General features: G+C 41.1%; 1 protein-coding gene across 5 annotated transcripts in view; it reads right to left on the bottom strand.

The window, feature by feature from the left end:
- Window positions 1-9397: 9397 nt before the first annotated feature.
- The window catches only part of TP63 (tumor protein p63), a 104231-nt gene continuing 92426 nt past the window's right edge, over window positions 9398-21202 (bottom strand). For 3 of the 5 annotated variants that reach the window (XM_039234212.1, XM_039234210.1, XM_039234211.1), the window contains 4 exons: window positions 19280-19437; window positions 16919-17063; window positions 15504-15597; window positions 9398-12542 (listed from right to left, as the gene is read on the bottom strand). In XM_039234212.1, coding sequence (XP_039090143.1) covers window positions 12246-12542; window positions 15504-15597; window positions 16919-17063; window positions 19280-19437 — 694 coding nt within the window. In that variant the 3' untranslated portion in view covers window positions 9398-12245. The remainder of the gene's footprint in view (window positions 12543-15503; window positions 15598-16918; window positions 17064-19279; window positions 19438-21202) is intronic. The other 2 variants (XM_039234213.1, XM_039234214.1) reach the window with 1 other exon arrangement.

Raw genomic sequence — 21202 nt, 5'->3', positions numbered from 1 at the left:
TCAGCATGCGGCCCTGTGGTATTTCCAAGTGGTGGGCTACCTCATGTAGAACTACACACTTCTAGAATACTCATGGTAGAAAAAGACTTAGAGCTCTACTCCTCTCTAAGGGATTGAAGAGAATAAGACCTACCTGTCTGGTGCAAGGATGCATGTAGCTCACAGCAGAGGGATGACTAGAACTTGAGTTCTGTACCCTAGAGCCGTGTCGTTCAGCTTCTCTTATTTCTATCTCTAGTACCTCCTCGTCATCCCAGATTTGGATTTTTGACACATCTGAACAAGAAGTGGAAAAGAAAACCTAATGTCTTCCTTCCAAAGTGTGGGAGGGTCTTTCTCAGAGAAAACCCTCCTGCCAAATTTTGAAACTCAGACTAGAGGTGTTTTAATCTGGTAGGTTCCCAGAATTCACCTATGACAAACACATAGAAGTCTTCTCATAAATAAATAAAGAATAAAAAAAAATAAATGCCTAGCAACCGTTAACTATGCTTTAGGCTTTTTAGATTTTTTGGTACATCTTATTTACTTATTTTAAGAGAAAGAGAAAGGGCACACACAAGCAGGGGAGGGGTCGAGAGAAGGAGAGACAGAATCCCAAGCAGGCCCCGCACCATCAGCGCAGAGCCTGATGCCAATGCAGGGCTTAAGCTCAAGATCCTTGAGATAGGACCTGAGGCGAGATCAAGAGTCGGACCCTTAACCAGCTTGTCACCCAGGCACCCCTGCCTCAGGGTTTTTAAAATAATGCTTTGCAGATACTAACTCATCTAGTTCTCACAACAAAGTTACAAGGTACCACACTAACCACATTTTACACGTGAAGTTGAGTAGCAAAGAGAAGTAGAGTAGCTTTCCCAAAGTCACCAGCTGGCGGTAGGAACATAGAAGGTCACACGGCACAGCTAAGTTCTCGTTCGTATTTGCTACATACATACTTCAGTGCAGACACTGGTTTGTCACAGTGTGGGAGAGGTGATGCATCCTCATGAGAGTCAGGCATTCTCTGGTTTCAGGAGATTGTCCAGCTGGGAAGGACACTTGCCTCAGTTTCTGTAGGAGACGGTAAGCTTAAAGTAAGAGTGATGACATCCTCCCATCAAGGAGCACCCGAGTTTTTCAAAAGGAATTTTTGGTAGACAGGCCATGGAGCTGGCTATAATTAATTTTTCCTTAAAAATTTTGTGTTAAGCAGAGAAGTTTTAAATCCTTAATCCAAACACAATAGTGAATATTCTTTTTTTGCATTCAAAACCAAAACTAAAAAAAAATCAAGAAGATCAAAGCAAGTGCCAGAGCTGGTAAGAGGTTTTTTGCACCATGAGCATAAAAGCCACAGTTGGTTCCCAACACTCCTGGAGTGTGAATTCCAGAAAGTGCTTTAGGCCAGGAGTGTTTGTGGCTACACAAAAGCATGGGGGTGGGGAAACAGTAAAAGCAATACAGAGGGAGAGAAAGATCCATTTGTGGGAAGCCTTCAGAGTATTTATTGCCGAGTTCCATTGAGAAAGAGGATCCATAAGAACAAGGGCTTAGCTGTGGCATGGAAAAGAGACCTCTTCTAAGCAGAGGTTGGGTTGTGTTGCATTAAAAGTGGGAAAGGAAGGTGGGGACGAACAGTTCTTCCTTGTTACTGGCTAGTTGGATGCACCCTTGCTGTGAGATGCAGAATAGTCCTGTTTCCTGACTGGACTTCGGTTTCCTCCTTCAGGAAACAAGTCAGACCAGATGATCCCTAAGTCCCTTTTGGTCTGTACCTCTAAGATCATAGTGCCGTGTCTTTCTCCACTGGAGTTTTCCACAATGTTTGGCAACAGACCAAAGGGTATCAAGAGAAGCTGAGCAACCCTTTGGGCAGGAATCATCAAGGGAACCATCAGCACCAAAGCCCGTGTGCCACCTCTTCGCAGACCTTTGCTGATCTCAGCCTGTCCTGTCTGATTCTTATATCTTAACCAAGTTTTTCCCTCTGATTCCCTCACCACGAATGCACATGGCCCATTCAGCATGAGGAAGAGAGCCTGGTATTACACAAGAGTGCCATGCAAATAATTGGGATGGAGCTCATAAGCAAATAGTCTTTCAGCCAAGAGACCAGGGAGCTCTTTTCCTCAGGAAAGGAAAAAAATGCATTATAGTCATGGGAGAGAGACAGACTTTCACCACTCCTGCCATACTCACCAAGGGAGGTCAAAGTGTTACAGAGGCTGTGATGATGAGCAAAGACCGTGGTATTGTACCCCAGGAAAGAAGTAATGAGGCTGAGGAGATGAAAGATGGAGAGGAGAGGCAGCCAAGCTACGTTCTCATGAATAGGATATTATATGAGGGAAGAAAAAGGGCAGTATACAAAAAGACAGAACTCCCATTGATTACTGAATCCTCATTGAACACTAGCCAGCCAGGGGACACCATGATGCCTTCTGTCGAGTCCTGGTAAGGCTACATTTAGATACGACTTCCTGTCCTGCATGTGACTTTTGAAGTTATCACAGGTGTGAAGGTAGGGGTCAATACGAGTGAGGTGGCAGGCAACTGCCTCCAAGAAATGGCTTGAAGTTCTTGACAAAGTACAAAGGAACCCTGGAGCCCTATCCACGAGAGAGGGAATCACCACTCTTCTGGGAACGTCAGGTGTGCACAGAGAACGAAATACCGTGTGGTCTTTGGTAGGGAAGACAGGAAGATAGGCAAAGAAATGGGAATGTTCCAAATATAACGTTCATATCATTTTGCCAAGTTTGTGTTGCTAATGAGTGAATCAGGTAGGGCGAAACACTTTAGGTCCCTGAAAAAGCAAAAGACAAAAGGAAAGCATGGGCCCCCGTCCCAAAAGTAGTAAAAGAAACACACACACGCACACACTTCCCAGTGGCCTGAGAATCACTCTGAACATCAAGTGTTAGAAATATACTTCCTAGGGCTTTCTCCTGCCTGGGTGAGTTTCACAAAAGTTAATTTCCTAGAACATTATTTTAAAAGAAATACCAGGATTTGTTTTAATACACCAGACACACTGGTACCTTGATGCCACTCCAGTTTCAGAATCCTTGAGCACAGATGTCCTGAGCATATCCAAAATGCGTTTGGCAGGAGGCCCTACGGAATGACACAGCGGAATTTCTATTTATTCCACAGCCCAGAATCTGACAATGGGTTGATCTTTGTGTTCTTTTTTCTTTTCAATCTCTTTTAAAATCCAGGCTCTTCTTGACTGTAGGTACTGTAAGTGCTTTCTCTAACTTTTAGGAAGGTATTGGTTAATTGGAGAAAAGTTAGATACAGCTTGATACAGACCTAGCTGAAAAATTGTAGGGCAGAAGGATCAACTTATAAAAGGTGGTACCTAGCGTTTAGAAATAGAAAACCATTATTGCACATCATTATAATTTCTTTTAAAGACAAAAGTTTTTAAAATTCCCCAAATTTTAGAGTTAAATGTCAGATGAGTTAAAGTACCGTAAAATTCTTAATATACTATCTGCTGTTCCCTGTGCAAAGCTCTCTTTGCTAGAAATCTCTTCCTGTCTCTTGGCCTTCAGCATGTAACTTTTACTCGAATTACAAAATACTATACCTCCAAGGTCCGAGAGCTAGAATTCTGTTCACAGTTGCAAAGGAGAAATCTACCTGCCAGTACTTGTCACCCACTTGGCATATGGATTCAGGATCAGTGTGTGGAATTACAAAGCTCATAAAATTTCAAGTGCACCCCCAACACTGACTCTAAAAACTATACTTTAGGGACACCTGGGTGGCTGAGTCAGTTGAGTGTCCGACTTCGGCTCGGGTCATGATCTCACGGTTCGTGGGTTCCAGCCCTGCGTCGGGCTCTGTGCTGACAGCTAGTCAGAGCCTGGAGCCTGCTTCGGATTCTGTGTCTCCCTCTCTCTCTCTCTCTGACCATCCCCTGCTCATGCTGTCTGTCTGTCTGTCTGTCTCTCTCTTTCTCTCTCTCAGAAATAAATAAAACAGTAAAAAAAAAAAAAAAACAACTCTATACTTTACAGTCATAAACTATTCTTATCGTGTGTGTGTGTGTGTGTGTGTGTGTGTGTGTGTGTGTATACATATATAGTGACTGTAATTTGTCTTAAAACTATAACCTCACATCTACTTTGGCAGTTGTTTCAGGACATCCTTCAGCTCTCTTTAATGGATATTACTGAAATATATGCCAGAGGTTCACAGTCCTCAGATTACAGATGCTGACGCTGAAGTGCAGAAAATTAAGCACTTGGCCCCTGTCACTAGACTTATTTCAGTGCAGTGTTCTTTCCACCTCATCTCTTTGTATTTTCATGAAAATCTGTATATCTCTGTATCCATTTTTTAAATGTTCATTTTTGAGAGCAAGCACAAGCAAAGGAGGGGCAGAGAGAGGAGGACAGAATCTGAAGTGGGCTCTGCGTTGAAAGCAGAGAGTCCAATGCAGGGCTTGAAGTCATGAACCACGAGATCATTACCTGAGCCAAAATTGGATGCTCAACCGACTGAGCCACCCAGGTGCCCCTTTATATAACATGTCTGGTATGAGTCTGAAGCACCAGGAAAAAAGACAATGTCAATCAAGCTCAGAAAAATAATAATGGACACTACAGCTTTTAGGGTACAAAAAGGAGATGGAAAATCTAAACTTAAGGCTGGAAATCTCTTAAGTTCTAGTTTATTTAGTAAGAGAACTATAGAATATGAAAGAGAAAAAGTAATTGAAGGGAGAATGCCAATCTCTGGGTGCCCTGACTCAAGATTAAGGGTATCTTCCCTGGTTGTGTACCCACCACTCATGCATAGCTCTTTATTCTATACTTTTATTTTGCTATCAGAAGTGCCTTGTATACCACCTGGGATCCCTGGGTTACCTTCCTAAATAATCCAAACAGTACACCTGTTTGGGCCTAAGAAGTCCTATGCAAATTTTAGATAAATCAAGAAAGCTTAATTGGCATTAAGTTTTCATTGTTCTATAATTATTAATATTAGGCAAGTTATTTGGATAACTAACATTATAGCAGGAATAAAATGTCATTGCCCATTATCACCTGAGTCTAATTCTTTTAAAATATTTTAGTAATTTTATGAATGAAATACAGAAGAATAAAAGCAGAGTGAAAAATGTCAGAAATTTAAAAAAGGATTTTATTATAGTAAAACTAAAATTTTCTTGTTTTCATGATTTTAGTGGTACATAGACACAAAATGAGGAAGATCCTTTGAGTGAGCCTAAATGCAGTCCGAGACAACCATCTCGTAAGTACTGGTTTCAAATAAATCTCTGATACATTCTAGCTTATTTTTGCTTCTGATTGTTCATCTTGCATCTGTATTATCCTTGAAAATGTAATCCTTGAAAAATTTTAGAATAGTTGATGGCTTATGACCATGTTGTTTGCTCCAGAATTGCAAAACATTTTATTTTTACACTTATATAATTACTTTAAGTAGGCTTATTTTTGCACGTATAAACACCAACTGGAATGATCAATGAGTTACATTCTACATCATCCATTTTTTTTTCTCCCAGTTACCTCTGAACATACCTGCCTTCAGCATTTGCCCACTTGTGAAGCAAATTGGGTAAATTTTGGTGAACAAGAATTATTAAAGAATGTTGACTCATGCCTTTTTAGAAAAACAAGATGGTCAAGTTCTTGGCACCAAAATTTACATGGAGAAATTCTACTTGCTGCATAATTAACTATATGAGTACAATATATCCTTTATATCCCTAGGACTATATTGCTCAGCCATTAAGCCTTTTGTTGGGGAAATTCATCTACAAAATCATCACATGAAAGCTCAGTGTGACATTTAACTTAATCAACCTCACCATCATCATCAGAGTCCAAAGTGGTGCTTTCTCTTTATATTCATCTCCTGATTTAATAATAATTTTGAAACATCTTTTTACGTCAATTTTAATTTACTTGCCATTATGGGGAGAAAATGAAAGATTATGAATTTTTATGAAAAACTAAAAGCAGACTACAAAGATAAGACTACAGGGACCTCTATCCCTCCTTGAAAGACGATGTAGTACTTTAGAACAACACAAGAAAACTAGATAATTAGGCAACAGTAAATTCATCTCACTACCCTTCTGGGTTTCTTACTCCATCATCTTTCTGGGCCAGCTGTCCAATAGAATTGTAGTCAAGGTCACTTGTATAATTTTACATTTTCTGGTGGGCACATAAAATATAAAAAGAAACAGATAAAATTAATTCTAATAACATATATGATTTAATCCATAGTAATATCTTTCAACATGTAATCAACATAAAAATTATCAATGAGCTGTTTTCTTTATTAAGCCTCTGACATCAAATACATATTTCACACTTACAACACATCTCAATTTTATTTTTTTCTTTCATAGTTTACTGTCTAGTTGATTTCCATATAACACCCAGTGCTCATCCCCACAAGTGCCCTCCTCCATGCCCGTCACCCCCCTTCCCCTCTCCTCCACCCCCTTCAGCCCTCAGTTTGTTCTCAGTATTCAAGAGTCTCTCATGGTTTGCCTCCCTCCCTCTCCCCAACTACTTTTTACCCTTCTCCTCCCCCATGGTCCTCTGTTAAGTTTCTCCTGATCCACTTATAAGTGAAAACATATGGTATCTGTCTTTCTCTCTCTGACTTATTTCACTCAGCATAACACCCTCAAGTTCCACCCACGTTGCTACACATGGCCAGATTTCATTCTTTCTTATTGCCATGTAGGATTCCATTGTATAGATAAACCACATCTTATTGATCCATTCATCAGTTGATGGACATTTAGGCTCTTTCCATGACTGGGCTATTGTTGAAAGTGCTGCTGTGAATATTGGGGTACCTGTACTCCTATGCATCAGCATTTCTGTATCCCTTGGGTAAATTCCTAGCAGTGCTATTGCTGGGTCATAGGGGAGTTCCATTGTTAATTTTTTGAGGAATCTCCACACGGTTTTCCAGAGGGGCTGCACCAGTTTACATTCCCACGAACAGCGTGGGAGGGTGCCTGTGTCTCCACATCCTCGCCAGCATCTATAGTATCCTGATTTGTTCATTTTATCCACTCTGACCGGTGTGAGGTGGTATCTCAGTGTAGTTTTGATTTATATTTCCATGAAGATGACATCTCAATTTTAAATAGCTACATTTCAAGCTCAGCAATCACATGTAGCGAGTGGCTACCATATTAGCATAGTTTTGGACAATTCCACCATTCTTCCCTTTTTAAAAATGTTAGTCTTCTGCTTGTTGGCTCATTAAAATGGAAAAGTAAGAATAAAGTAATTCCTACCATTGTAAAAAGAGAAAATGTCTCAAGATCTAAGAAAGCAAAATCACTAAATTTCCACACTGCATTTTAGATTTATATGATAATATAAATGCTCTGATAATTACAAGAAATGCATTTTATTGCTTTCTAAGTAGTTTTAAAATTGTTAAAACAACAGTAAGGCAACATAAAACTGGGGAAAAAAAATGAGCCAAAGACTTTAACAGACATATCTAAGTAACATATCTAAACAGACATATGTAAAAAAGATATACAGATGAAAAATAAGCATATGAAAAGATGCTCCACATATGTCATCAGCGAAATGCATATTAAAACAATGAGATACCACTATGTACCTACTAGAATGGTCAAAATCCAGAACACTAACTTAAACACCAAAGGCTGGCAAGGATGTAAAGCAACTGGAACTCTCATTCATTGCTGATGGGAAAGCAAAATGGTACAGCCACTTTGGAAGACAGTTTGGCAGTTTCTTAAAAACTAAACATATTCTTACCATGCAATCCACCTATCACACTGCTTGGGATTACCCAAACGAGTTGAAAACTTATGCCCACGCAGAAACTTGCACACTAGATGTGTATAGAGGCTTTACTCACAATTGCCCAAACTTGGGAGTTAACCAAGATGTCCTCCAGAAAGTGAAAGGACAAAAAACCTGGTACATCCAGACAATGGAGTATTATTCAGCCCTAAAAAGAAATGAGCTATTAAGCCATGAAAAAGCATGGAGAAAATTTAAACACCTATGACGAAGTGAAAGAAGTCCATCTGAAAAGACTCCATGCCATTGGATTCTAGCTATATGACATTCTGGGAGAGGCAAAACCATGCAGACTGCAAAAGGATCACCAGACAGTAAGAGTGGTTGCCAGGAGTTTAGGGGTAGGAGGAATTTCAGGGAAGTGAAATTACTTTGTATGATCCTATAATGGTGGACACATGTCACTGCATATTTGTCCAAACCCATAGCAAATCAGCACCAAGTGTGAACCCTAATGGAACCCATGGACTTTGGGTGATTACCTTGGGTCAATGCAGGTTCCTCATTGTAACACATGAACCGCTCTGGTGGTGGTAAGGAGGGAGGCTGTCCATGTGTGAGGTCAGAGGCTACAAGGGAAAGCTATGCTATCCTTTCAATTTTACTATGAAGCTAAAACTACCCTAAAAATGTCTTAAAGTGTTTCTATAAAGTTGTTTTGCACTTCAGAAGACCTCTAAGAGACAATAAAAGGCATGAAGTAGAAATCCACATGAATGGCTGGAACTCCTCAAAAAAGTAAACAACAGTTGATTCCAAGGTGCTTTAATGGCATATCAAGAATTAACCATTTTCTTAGCTTTTTATTAGAACATTATATCAATCATTTCATTTGGGGGGCTCTATCACCTAGATTTTAAGGAATAAGAATTTTTTACCTTTTGATACCCCTAATTTAAGCTGAATCTGCTTTGCCTATATGAATGTACATATAAGTAATGTGATTCTCTATATAAGCAGGAAAACAAATTGATATTCTTAAGTACTATATATTATATACAATGTTATTCCATAGTCATTTATAAATCTAAGGTATTAAATTGTGTTCATGCCATCTAATGTTAGCCCATAAAAGAACACAATTTCTTATTTCTTTAGTAACAATCATTAAACCATTTTGATAGTAGATATTTTATTGGCTGAATCAATGTATATAATTGAAAGGTGATATTAGCACAGAGTTTAAAGGGGAACATGCCCAGAGCCCACCACCTGCAGTGCTGTTTCCACATACAACCAGGTAATTTGCACTTGAGGTCATTGCCATGGGAAAGTCACTAAATAGACATTAGAAATATCTACAGTTTAGTTCTTGTTCCAAAGCAAACTCGTTCTGATTTCAACCAAAGTATTAAATCTATGAGTATATCACATACCAAATGAGGATATCTCCCTGGTCTTCTCTACCTCATAGATTGGCACAAATAAGAAAAAAATAATTATTTGGTCTCAGATGAGAAACATCAATATTTGAACCTCTGTACTGTTTCTTTCAGTGTCTCTTTCCTCTTCCTCAATGATAAGAATAAAGCCAAAGGACAGACAGACACACACACTATCAACACCATTTCTCGATGCATTTTTATTTATTTTTTAATTTTATTGCATGTCCTGGCAAACAGGTGGCTTGTAGATTTGCCTCTGGCTCACCAAAAGCCCGTTACACAAAATACCAAAAGACAAGCAACCAAAGCTTAAAAAAAAAAGTATCATCACATCTATAAGAAAGAAACTTTCGAAAACATTAATAAAGCATATAAAACATTTGACATTTAATTTTTGTACAATTATAAAAATAATAAAAAAAAACACAACCTTTAACATTCAACATCCCACATACTGTATTTTAGGAGAATATCAAGAAAACAAGAGGTGAATGGATTTAATGAAGAAAACTCTATTCTCCTTTTCTGTTTCTAATCCCCTCCAAACGAAAACCTATCTACTCCTCAGCTAACTGCTTTGAGCTGAGGCCACCCGAACTCCATTAAGCCCACTGCCACTTGTCTGTCCCTAATACTCTTTCACCCCTTATCCTAGCTACTCATGCACTCAAAGAGCGGAAGTTGCCACCAGGACATGAGGCCAGTATTTGTGTTTAGCCTTGGCTAGTGCCAAACACATGATACAGTACAGGGATCTCTGAGTCCTTAGTGCTACCTGAACAGTGCTGAAATAGCTCAGAAGTCGTCCTCGGTTTGTTCAAACACTCAGGACAGTAGAGGAAGCTATTTCCCTGCTAGCATTGCCAATGCACAGCTTTTATTCTTCCCCTTAGTAGGTTTTCAAAGCTGCATACTTATTCCACAAACTAACAGTGCCCATATGCCCATAACCGTTTAAGCACAATAAAACTTTGAAATCAAGGACTTGCTCTTTAACATACAAAATAAAAATAATAATAAAAAACAACTTTCCCATCCCCCTATATTACAGTTATGACATTGATTTTCTTATTTTACCTTGCCGTCTTACTGAGTGGTATTTCCATGAAAATATAAAAACAATAATAATAATAAAAAGTTTCAACTGTGGTTCTGGAAAACCCACTATCCCAAGAAGAAAATAAAAATCGAAACACAAAGTATGCAATATCACACACAAAACATATATACACTTTTCAGATGAAACTCATACATATTTTTGAGCCAGGTTAGCCCTTTTGCACTTTAAAACAAAAATGGAAGCTTGTGTGCACTCATGGCCCTTTACTAGAATGCACAGAAGGATTTTAGAGCTCATTAGCATATGTACAAAATTTTTGTTTTAGAGTTTGAAGAAAAAAAGCATCTTTCTGAAAGATCTACAGGCATATTTCATTTACACATTTTCCCAAAGTCTGAAGACAATTGTGTGTTTATGTGGTTCAAGCAACACCTCCCTTGGAAGGCTTATCCCCACATCTGTGGGGATGTTTTTATGTCTATGACAGTCCAGAAGAGAGATGGACAGGAAATTGGATTCTCAGTTATTTTCAAAGAAAGTCAAACGCTTATTGATCAAAAATGAAAAGTTATATTGTGATGTAACTGATGCCACAGGAAAGCTGAGCTCATAATTTTATGGTTTCCAAATCACTACTGTTTTAATCCTTGGAGAAAGAAAGATAAACAAGCCTTTGCTTGCAGAATTTTACATAACTGGAGGAGTTCCAAAAGAAACCTTTACCAAATAATATTATCTGTGTTTCAAAAGGTCTTCTAAGAATTTCAAATCATGGCTCACTGATTGCTTACCATTTAGTGGAGATTCAGTATTTCCGTATGATTCTGGTTTTTGCTGGATATGCTTAATAGACAATATGACTTCAGTGTAAGAAATAGATGGCATTCATTCCAATCAAATCAAACTTAATTCTAACAATGGTAGCAAATGTGTAATTAACTTAGTCAACCTAGTACTGAAACTTAGTTTTAAGGCTTCTCTAATGGCCACAAATGTTTTCCCAATAAATACTAAGAGATAAGGCATCTAGTATTAAATGTAAGTGGGTTGCTGATATACCCAGATACATATCAGCTCTTTTTGAACTGGTTGCCATAGACCTTTTATGAATTTTAGCCATGACCTACATTCCCAACCAACAGCAAGAGAGGATATTTCCTTTCTTCAAGTGTCACACTTCTGTGACAGTGCGAACACGGATTTTTTTTTTCTTGTACTTGGACTAAATAACTCCAAAGTGAACTACCATCACTAGTAGCAGTGCCAGTAACATAAAGTAAAGTACTCCAACACAGAGAACTGTGTATATATGTATACAGTCTCACCCATATAATAAGCAATGGTAAATACAACTGGATCCATCCAAAGGTTTGATGTGGCAATTGTTTAACATCAAAATAAGCAAAGGGACATTTTTGTCACTCACATGTACCGTCAAGCTCTAGATATCTATTACCATACGTGACACCCCTTGAAATAAAGGGTATAGATAATCCATCCAAACAAGTAAATTAAAAAAATAAGTTGATAAGTGCAACTCAATTTCCTTTCCTTTAAATTACATTTAAACAAAACTCAATGTCCCCCACCCAAAAATATATACTGTATATTTATATATTTATATATATAGTCTTAGACTATAAGGGTGAAAATGCTTTATAAAAGTCAATGAGAAATCTTTGCAGCTTAAGGAGACACCCACTGCTCTTTTGCTCACTTCCACCTAGCCATGATAACTTCAGTCCTGCAAGCAATAGATTTGAAGGCTTAAAGCCAGAATTAGAATCAGATGCCAGGTTGGACATTAAATCAAAGGGAGCCTCTTACTTCTTCTTCCTTTAAGAAACCAGACTGAGAAGAGGAAGGAGAAGAGCTAGGGAGAACGCTTTGAAGGTCAAGCACTAGTGCCTTGTAGGGCAGCAGACACACATGGGGAGAGGATGGGAAGAGTTCACAGGGTGATGCTCACTCCCCCTCTTCTTTGATGCGCTGTTGCTTGTTGCGGCGAGCATCCATGTCGAAGTTGAAGTCATTCCACTCATCGCGGGGCGGGAAGGAGATGGTCTGGCGCAGGGTAAAGCGGACGGCGTCAATAACGCGCTCGCCCCGGGTCTCACTGGAGCCCACGCTGACGGTAGAGGCACCGCTTGGGGTCCTCAGGAGGTGGGGAGGGGAGGAGAAGTCGTGGAGCTGCCGGTGATCCAGGATGCCCTTCCAGATGGCGTGTCTGAATTGCTCAGGGATTTTTAGACTTGCCAAATCCTGTGCAATAGGGAAGGGAAGCGAAGCGGGGAGATTTAGGACCACTGGGAGGCACTGACAAGTTAGTCCGCATCACTTAATCATTCCCCAGTGTTCTGAGGTAACTGTCCTGAATTCATTGATCTCTAAATTGGAAAATCAAATTAACTCTCCGACAACCTTTGCCATTATTTGTAACTAAGCAAAAGGCACAGCCTTGAGGTGCCATTTCTGCTTGTGGATAAACCCCCACTTGCTCTCTACTATTCTGGTTTCTTTTTTTACTGGTAAAGTAGGGACAGTTAGATCAGAGGGCAAAAATGCTAAAAAACATGAGACAAAGGTACTGTCCAATGATTAAATCTACCTGCTAGACACTAGAAGAAGAAATATCAATGGAACATCACCACTGCTCAAATGAGTAGATGAGAAGAAAAGTTTACTAATAGGTAATGAAGATTCTCTATATACCAGGCACTGAACTAATTATTTTACATACGTGATCTCATTTAATGTTCAGATTAGTGGCAGGTAGTATTGTACCTGCCTTATAGGTCGCAAAGCGGAAGATCAGAGAGGTTAAGTCTGAAGTTACACAGCTAAGTAAATGAAATGGGGACTCAGGACAGCTTCTAACCCTAAAACTGCCCTAATGGCCAGAAGGTCTCTTGGTGTTTGGATAAACCAGGGTATCCAAAATGCAGAGTATGCATCCATGCTCTATGAATGGGGGTAGATATGCTCAAGCTTAACTATCTGTGCTGACATTTCTTACATTTATCTGCATTATCTCTTCATTAGCTTGTTTCAGTGATGGCTCATGTTTTTGTTTTTTGTCTGTCTGTTTTACAGAACCGCATGGTATGTAGAAAGAGCACTTTGGAGTAAGAAGACCTTGACAGAGGTTCTTATTCTGTCACTGAATGGCTCTAGACCTTCATCAAGTCACTTTTTCCCTACTGGCCTCAGTTTCTTCATTGGTAAAATGGGATCAAACTCCTTTTTACATCAACACACGTTGTGGGCTCATGTGTGATTATGGATGTGAAAGTGCTTGGCCAATTATAAGGAACACTATCTAAATCTTAACTATTTGCATTATTGCCATATTATTATTAACCCATCTCGGCATCTTAGAGGGGATACTTATGAAAACTCCCAAATGGAACCACATTCTTTTTCCAGGAAGAGATGCCAAATGACTCAGACAGGTATTGAGAGACAAGCTGGAAAAGAAGTTTCTACTTCCAGTAATGAGATGGAAGAAGCTGAGGCAAGGATGCAGAAATGAGATAGCTTCCCAACTACTTCCCAGTTTGGAAGTTTCCAGTATGGGCACTCTGATTTCTCATTCTGGCAGAAGAATACACCATAAAGAAGGCAATCCACATGGAGATGAGTAAGTCTAACTCTTTATGCTTCTGGAACTCTCAACAAGTCCCTAACTTTATAAACTGGACTCCCTCAATTTCCATGATTCTCCAGGTAGGTTTTAACTTATGACAGGTGAGGAAGTTGTGGTCCAGAGACTGGCACAAGACCTAGCCAACACCAGCAGAGATGGACTTGTGGAGAACATATGCAGATCATAATAGCCAAGGGAGAGTCTTGACATACTTCCCAAGGGGGACAGGGAGCAAGTGGATGGCATAACTTTAAAAAAAAAAAAATGGGGAAGGGACAAACTCCCTGTTCTATCATGTAGGACTGTCCAAGACAGGGCAACCCTCTTCTCCTCAATGGATGGGCTTCATTGTAAAGTTACCCGAAACCTGTTGAAACTTACTACTAAAGCTTTCTCTATAGTTTGCACTTATAACATATTCCATCAGGGAGCAGCAGCCAGAGTGACGTGTGGGGTGGAGAGGGGTGGGCACATGGGGCAGTGCAGCATACACTTGTCATCACAAGGGCTGGGGCATTCTCATGCTGCAAGGGCATCTCTGGCATCGGTGCTCAAGGAGGGGAAAGAAGAGATCCCAACTACACAAGCAGCAGCAGAGGCAGAGAGTTTCTTCTTCCACTAATCCAGAAGGCCCTTTGGAAGCTGGAAGAGAGGACAGTAAACCCCAAAGAGAGCGGCATGAAGAGAAGCCTGGAAGGAAAATCAGATTGCTGTAAGCCAGAACAATGCAAGCTCCCATGTGAGCAGTCCAAGAGGTGGTGTAGGAAGCACGTGCACAAACACACGTCCTCTTCCATCAGCTTGCTCCAAAAGACAAAGAGTATCAAAGCCAAGGGGAGTGATTTTGAACCCAGTTTAATAAACTGAGGCTCAGAGAGGCAAAGTGTTAACCCAAAGTCTCATTATTCCTAAAAAGCACGGATGGTACTTGAACCATGACCAGTGATTTTTCTCAATCATCAGGGATGGCTTGGCCCTATTTTAATAGAATTGAAAATGAGAGAACATATGGTTCTAATTAAGAGGAACGGATGAATCCTCCTTAAGGTCCTACTTTAAGGAAAGGCAGAAGAAGCCAGTTAACAGAGTTAAAGACCAGAAGCTTCCACCTTAGGACTCTATCCCTAGTTCTGTCATCAGCTCATCATACAAATGATTATAGTGTTGTCTCTCCATGATTTAAAGCGAGGATAATATCACCTGATTCCTGCTAGCTTCCCTGGGGTCTCATACTGATTAATAAAAATATATAAAAAGTTCTGAGTTCTTTTGAGATTATAAATTTCTTGGAGGTGGGAATTAGATCTCCTCTTTCCCACTATGAATATAGTATGTGTGCAACAGACAATTACTGGCTGATCTGACAAGTTGAGGAAGACTGATTGCTAAACTTGTCATGTATGTAGGCTGAGGCCTGGGAATCTTTCTAATATGGTAATTTGGCTTCCACCAAATTTGGGGATTGAGGGTATGATAACAAATTTTAAAACCAGAGGGAACTGAACTACAAGGTGGCTGTCACCAAAGGGAGGAAATGAAGAAATAAAACTCAAGAGAAAAGTCTAACAGTTACTTACATCCATGGAGTAATGCTCAATCTGATAGATGGTGGTCAGCCCCTGGGTCGTGAAATAGTCCAGACATGATGAACAGCCCAACCTCGCTAAGAAACTGCAGAGGGAGGAGGGAAGAGGAAGGAGGAAACAGAAACAGAAAGTTCACCCCAACTGCATTGGCGAGATAAAGGAAAACCCAACATTATTGCCCTGGGATGCCCTCCAGGAGAGACTAGGGGCAGATGAAACCTACGGAGGCCTTGGATTTGAGGGTTGGGGATGGTTAGTGACTTGAGCTTTAGGTCTATAGAAGTTAAAATCAACTCAGAAGATTCCTGAAGAGCGGGTATTGTCAAAAGGTGATTGGGGGGATTCTAGGGGTTCATTGTAGGTAAGTGTCTTATGAGCCATTGCAGGGGGTGAAAGGAAGGAGCCCAGTGGTCAGGTTCCCAGTGCTGTTGCCTCCTGCCTCTTCACCTCAAAAAGAGCCTCTGTACTTGAATTGCTTTAAGTTTTCAGAGAATGGTTCACGTGGCTGAGAAAAAACGGAGGCTACTCACTAGGAAGTCTTTCATGCTTTCTGATTTTTGTCCTACTCAGAATACAGACCCCTCCTTTCTGGTGCTGGACTCAGAATGGTGAGGACACCATCACAGAGCCACAGGCGGGGTGGCATGAGCCACACGCCTTGCCATCTTTCTGACACCGCTGAGGACTGCCGCATCAATCACATGGTGGTCAACACACATTGTTCCAGCAGCCAAATGAGAGTCATTCTGCACATGAAGCAGGGGCAGATGATGTGCACTAGGCGTGGATTGGCACCCACTCTCGCCTCGGTGGGAAAAGACCTTTCAGGCTTCATACATTTCTTTCTTCTGGCTATCAGAACCCCCTTGGCTCGAGTGAGCCTGCTTTGCATATAGCAAAGGAGTAGTGGCCATCGGCCTCTTGAAAGTCCCTGTCGTCTTTGCATTTAAACATTACAACTTTTTTATGAACATCCCACTCTGACATAACGAGACCATGGTGGCTGAGAGCTAAGAGTCCTGGAGAATGGGAAAGGGAGCGAGATAGCAAGTTTCCTGCCCTTCTTGGATCCCCAGCCCTGCGCACCACTTTGAAGGCCACAGCTGACCGTATAAAACTGTGAGGGAGGAGGAAGCGGGTAAGTGAAGATGCGGGGAAACAGGCATGGAAAGTGATATGCCTAGAAGCTCACATTTTCATTTTCCCCCGTACGGATTAGAGTGCTTTTCCTTAAAGAAACACTGCTGACCACTCCACAGATCAGAGATGACAGTGCTGAACGTCCACCATAGGAAGGGCTGCTTGCTTTTTCCCCCAGCTGTGTAATGAACTCTGAGAGTGTCCGCCCTCCACCACCCAGAGTTACTGAGGACAGGCCCCCCGGGGGGCACATGCCATGGACTCACCTGACAAGGCTGCAATCTGTGGGGTACGGAGGTGGGGGAGTGCAGTGGGAGGTGGATGGCATGGAGAGTGGGGGAGGGAGGGCCTGGGTGGGGCTGAGTCCATTCATGTCTCCAGCCATTGGCATGTGGGTGCCCATCATAGGAACTGAACAGAAGCAGGAGGAACAGAGAGGGTTACTGCCGTCATCAGTATCAGCTTCTCAGTGGTCCATCTTGCCTGGTTTGCTGTTACCAAGGGCCTAGTCCACCTGCCTGCCTTTTCAGTCTTCTCTCTCACCGCACCCCTTAAGCACCCTATGCCTCATCCAACAGAACGAAACGTTCACCAAACTCCAAATTAATTACCTACTTCTTGACCTCTGCACGTTCGCACGTCCTCTTAGGACAATCTCCCCCACACTTCTTTCTCTACTTCTAATGCTCTGTCCAGCTGCACATTACTCCTGAGGTTAATATAGTCCTCTCTGCATTGGCCTTCATGGGTTATATTTCTGTCTCCCTCATTAGGCTAACGCCTTAAGCACGGACTTTAGACCTCGTACATGTCCTGATCCCCACAGACTCTAGCACAGTGTCCGGCCCAGATCATGTGCTCAGTAAACCAAGGTTCCGTGAACAAATGAACAGAGCTGTGAAGGAGAATGACCTCTGGAATGTTGGTTTGGGGACCAGAGGATTTATTGGAGTATTTGGGAACCATAAGCCTATTAAGCAAGAATGAGATGAAAGGTTCCAGCTCTTTCTTATGGTCCATTTCCGGATTGTATTCAGGGACACCGGCCCCACTGATGGGTTCTTTACTAACCTACAAACTGCAAACATCCACCTACAGAGAAGAAAAGCTTACTATGGACAATATTTACGAATCAAATTTTGTCTTAGGTCAAAAAAGAGAGGAATATATCTACAAAAAGATTAACACAATTCGCTTTTATTTTAGTGAAGAGCAATAGCCCCAAAAGCAAAGGCCTCTGCCATGAACTAGCTCCCTAAAGAGCATAGGCTTATTATATTCTATCAACTTCTCCTCTGACGTTGCTGACGATAGCAAAGAAAAATTGTGAAGGATAAAGAAAAAGCACGCAAACTATAAATTACACAAACATAAAGGGACAAACAGACTCTAAGAGGTCACAGAGAGAAAATAAAGTAAAAAAAAAAAAAAAGTCACATTTTCTTTTTACCAGCAGGGTAGCAGACCTGTTAGCAGGTGAGGTTTGGAGCCTTAGGATGAATTTATGACCAGTGAGACAGCAGGTTAGCTCTGAAGTCTTTGTTACCAAACCAGGCAACCATACCACATACACCTCGATCTCATTTAAATCTGAATGGGTGCTATCAGACCACAGACAGTCACAACTGTAGCTTCTCCTAACTTTACAAAACAAAAACCAAACCAAACCCAAAAACCCCCAAACCACAAAAACCCTAGTCTCTTCAAGGTCACACTGAAATGCAGATTTAAAGGCTTGATCAGAATAATGAAGGATTTCAAAGGACAGACTGAGGCAGTATTTTATGAGGGGCATTATAGGATACATGTATAGCATTTAGGCTTCTGCGTCCTTATTATACATCCTTCTGCATTTTTATCATCCTTTTGATTTTCTCTGGTTTGGATATCCACTTTGCTAAATTTAGTTCTGGTGGATAATTCTATTTACAGCAAAGCTATATAGCAATCATCATTCATTTGGAGGCCCAACTTCCACATTGCCTCTCACAGTTATACTTAGTTGATGTGAATAATCTGTGCGTGAATAAGTAAAAGCGAGACTCCTTTCTCTATGTCAGTTCCTTAATGACTGTATATAGGATGGAGCAGACAAAACGAGAAAGCCAAGATCACAGGGACACACAATCATAGGACATTAAATGTGCAGAGATACTTTTACGAACGGAAACGGAGCATCAGAGCAGAGAGGTGACCTGTCCATAGTTGCACAGCTAGTACCGCCATAGAGCCCAGAGGGCAATCTATTTCTCTAGACTTGAAGGCTACCACACCATGCTACTTCCCACATGTTGGATATACTTCCTTTTTACTACCTCAAAGGATGTAGGAGGTGGCTCCCCAACCAGGTTGGCGGGAAGTGCATGGTGGTTTTTCCAGAGATCCTTTTCCCTACTGAAGGAACAGCCTCCTCTGTCTCTACCAATGTGCTTTGTAAAGAACCATACACTCTGAAAGCGATAGAAAGTTCACCATGAAGAACTCAAGCCATTAGGCTGTGATCTGTTCGGTCCCACTGTGCCTTTCCTCAGCTTGAGAGCAAGCCTCTCCCCTCACCCCAGAGTGCAGTCTTCCCCGACACCAGCCCTGTGGACCCTTAAGGTGCAGCTAAACGGAGATGCTCTTACTGTTGGCTCCCATGCCGTCAGGGATGGTGGTAGGAGTGAGGGCGTTGCGCTGCTGAGGGTTGATAAGCTGGCTCACGGAAGGCAGCTTGTTCATGCTGTTCATTTTGTTGAGGGGTGGAGAGCTGTTACCATACGAAGACTGAGACTGCATCGAGGTCCTGGGAACACAAACAGAGCAATGACCGTGAGCGGGTGCTAATGAACAGGGCGAACTGGTCAGATCCCACAGGTCTCAGACTGAAATGTGGCCTCGAACTACACAGTTGTAAAGATATTCCTCCAGGACCTATGGCAAGAAGTTATTTGTTGCCATCTGAGAACTTTTTCTTTTTTTTTTTAGACTAGGGAGAGATTGCAAAGCTGTCATCAAGTCCTATTTCTCCTGAATTTATAGACCGCGGAGCTGCATATCTCCCTAAAGAATCTCTTTTGTGAGAGGGAAAATAATTGCATCTTCCTTTTACCTCTATTATCTTCTTTTTCTCCATCCCCTTCCGCTCTCTGGGCCTTCAATTCAAACAAGTTTGAAAATCAATAAAGGAAAAGAAGTCAGTGAAGACCCATGGCTTAGGAAAGACATGAAGACGCCAATTTCAGATTGCAGCGGAGTCCCGTGGTGGGTAGCTTCCTAGGCCAGTTGGGAGATACAGAAAATAACTACAAAGACCATCAAAGCAGGAATTTGGCAGCACCACCTGCTGTCCGGCAGAGACCCCAACGTGGAAATGTGCTTTCTCAGCTTAGGTGTTCATGGGTCATGAGAACCCATGGGGGTGCCAACAGCCTCTCTACACAGGAGAAGCCTGGAGCCCAGACAATCCTTCTGTTGATTTTGGACAGGTCTCCTAGGAGACAAAGACCAACACAAAATTCCACTTAGCAAAACTTCAATTTGGAAATCTACTGGGACTGGCTTGGCATCCAATGCATCTTTTTACATATGATATTCCCTATCCAGCTGTCATTCCTCACTCTTTCTCTGATGGTAGCACTAGTGATATCTATGACCATCAGAGCAGGATATAGCATCGGAAAACCAAAGTTTAAGACTTCCTCTAGCATATGTGAGAATCTATAGGTCCCTGTGTGGGCCACTCAACATGTTGGCTTTTGTTTTCTCACAAGAAAACTATGCAAATTAAATACAGACACACTTGCTCAAACTGGATGTTAGAGGTAGAAAAATAGTAAGAAACAGTCCCGTCTGTGAGAAGCTAAGACAGTAGTGGATACATGAGGATAATAATCCAACCTACCTTATGAGGCTGTGGTGGGAACTGGAAAAGATAAGAGGAGGAAGAACTTTACAGGCTGTATGGCGTTAACAGTGAGTAATTATTATGACCACAAAATGAAGTTTGGGCTTAAGCATGTTTCGAAACTATGGTGGAAAAACTCCCCTTTTACAATCTTCAAGCAAAGTGCATTATTTTTCCTGTATGTCTCCTTCCTGCAGCCATATTTATTATAGTAGAGAAGGAAATAAAAGTTTCTCTATATTTTACTATATATGTACATATAATTCTCTCTATATATTTATTTATATATTTATAAAAGCATTATATATATATATCCATATGGATATATATATATATCTCCATCCACCTATATGTCCCCCTTTAGGAAACACACACACACACACACACACACACACAGTTTTGAAGGCTCTACAAACGTACCCAACTTCCAAACAAACATATACAATAACGTTTGAAAGAGTAATGAAAGGTGGCTCTAGCACCTGAGTGCTATAGTAGTCCTACACTTGGTATTTGAAGCCACCACTCTGCATTCTCCATAATTCCACAAACAGGGGAGGCTCCATTCCTCATCTGTGAAGAGGCACAGCTAGAGGAATTCAAATAGCAGGCTATATGCATGTTTGCATACATAAGTATGACAATTGCTGCACAATTAACACTT

This window comes from Hyaena hyaena, unplaced genomic scaffold, assembly GCF_003009895.1.
Source record: "Hyaena hyaena isolate Hyena2069 unplaced genomic scaffold, ASM300989v1 scaffold_84, whole genome shotgun sequence".
NCBI lineage: Eukaryota > Metazoa > Chordata > Mammalia > Carnivora > Hyaenidae > Hyaena > Hyaena hyaena.
Note: the sequence above shows the minus strand (reverse complement) of the source record. Positions and strands in the feature narration are given on the sequence as shown.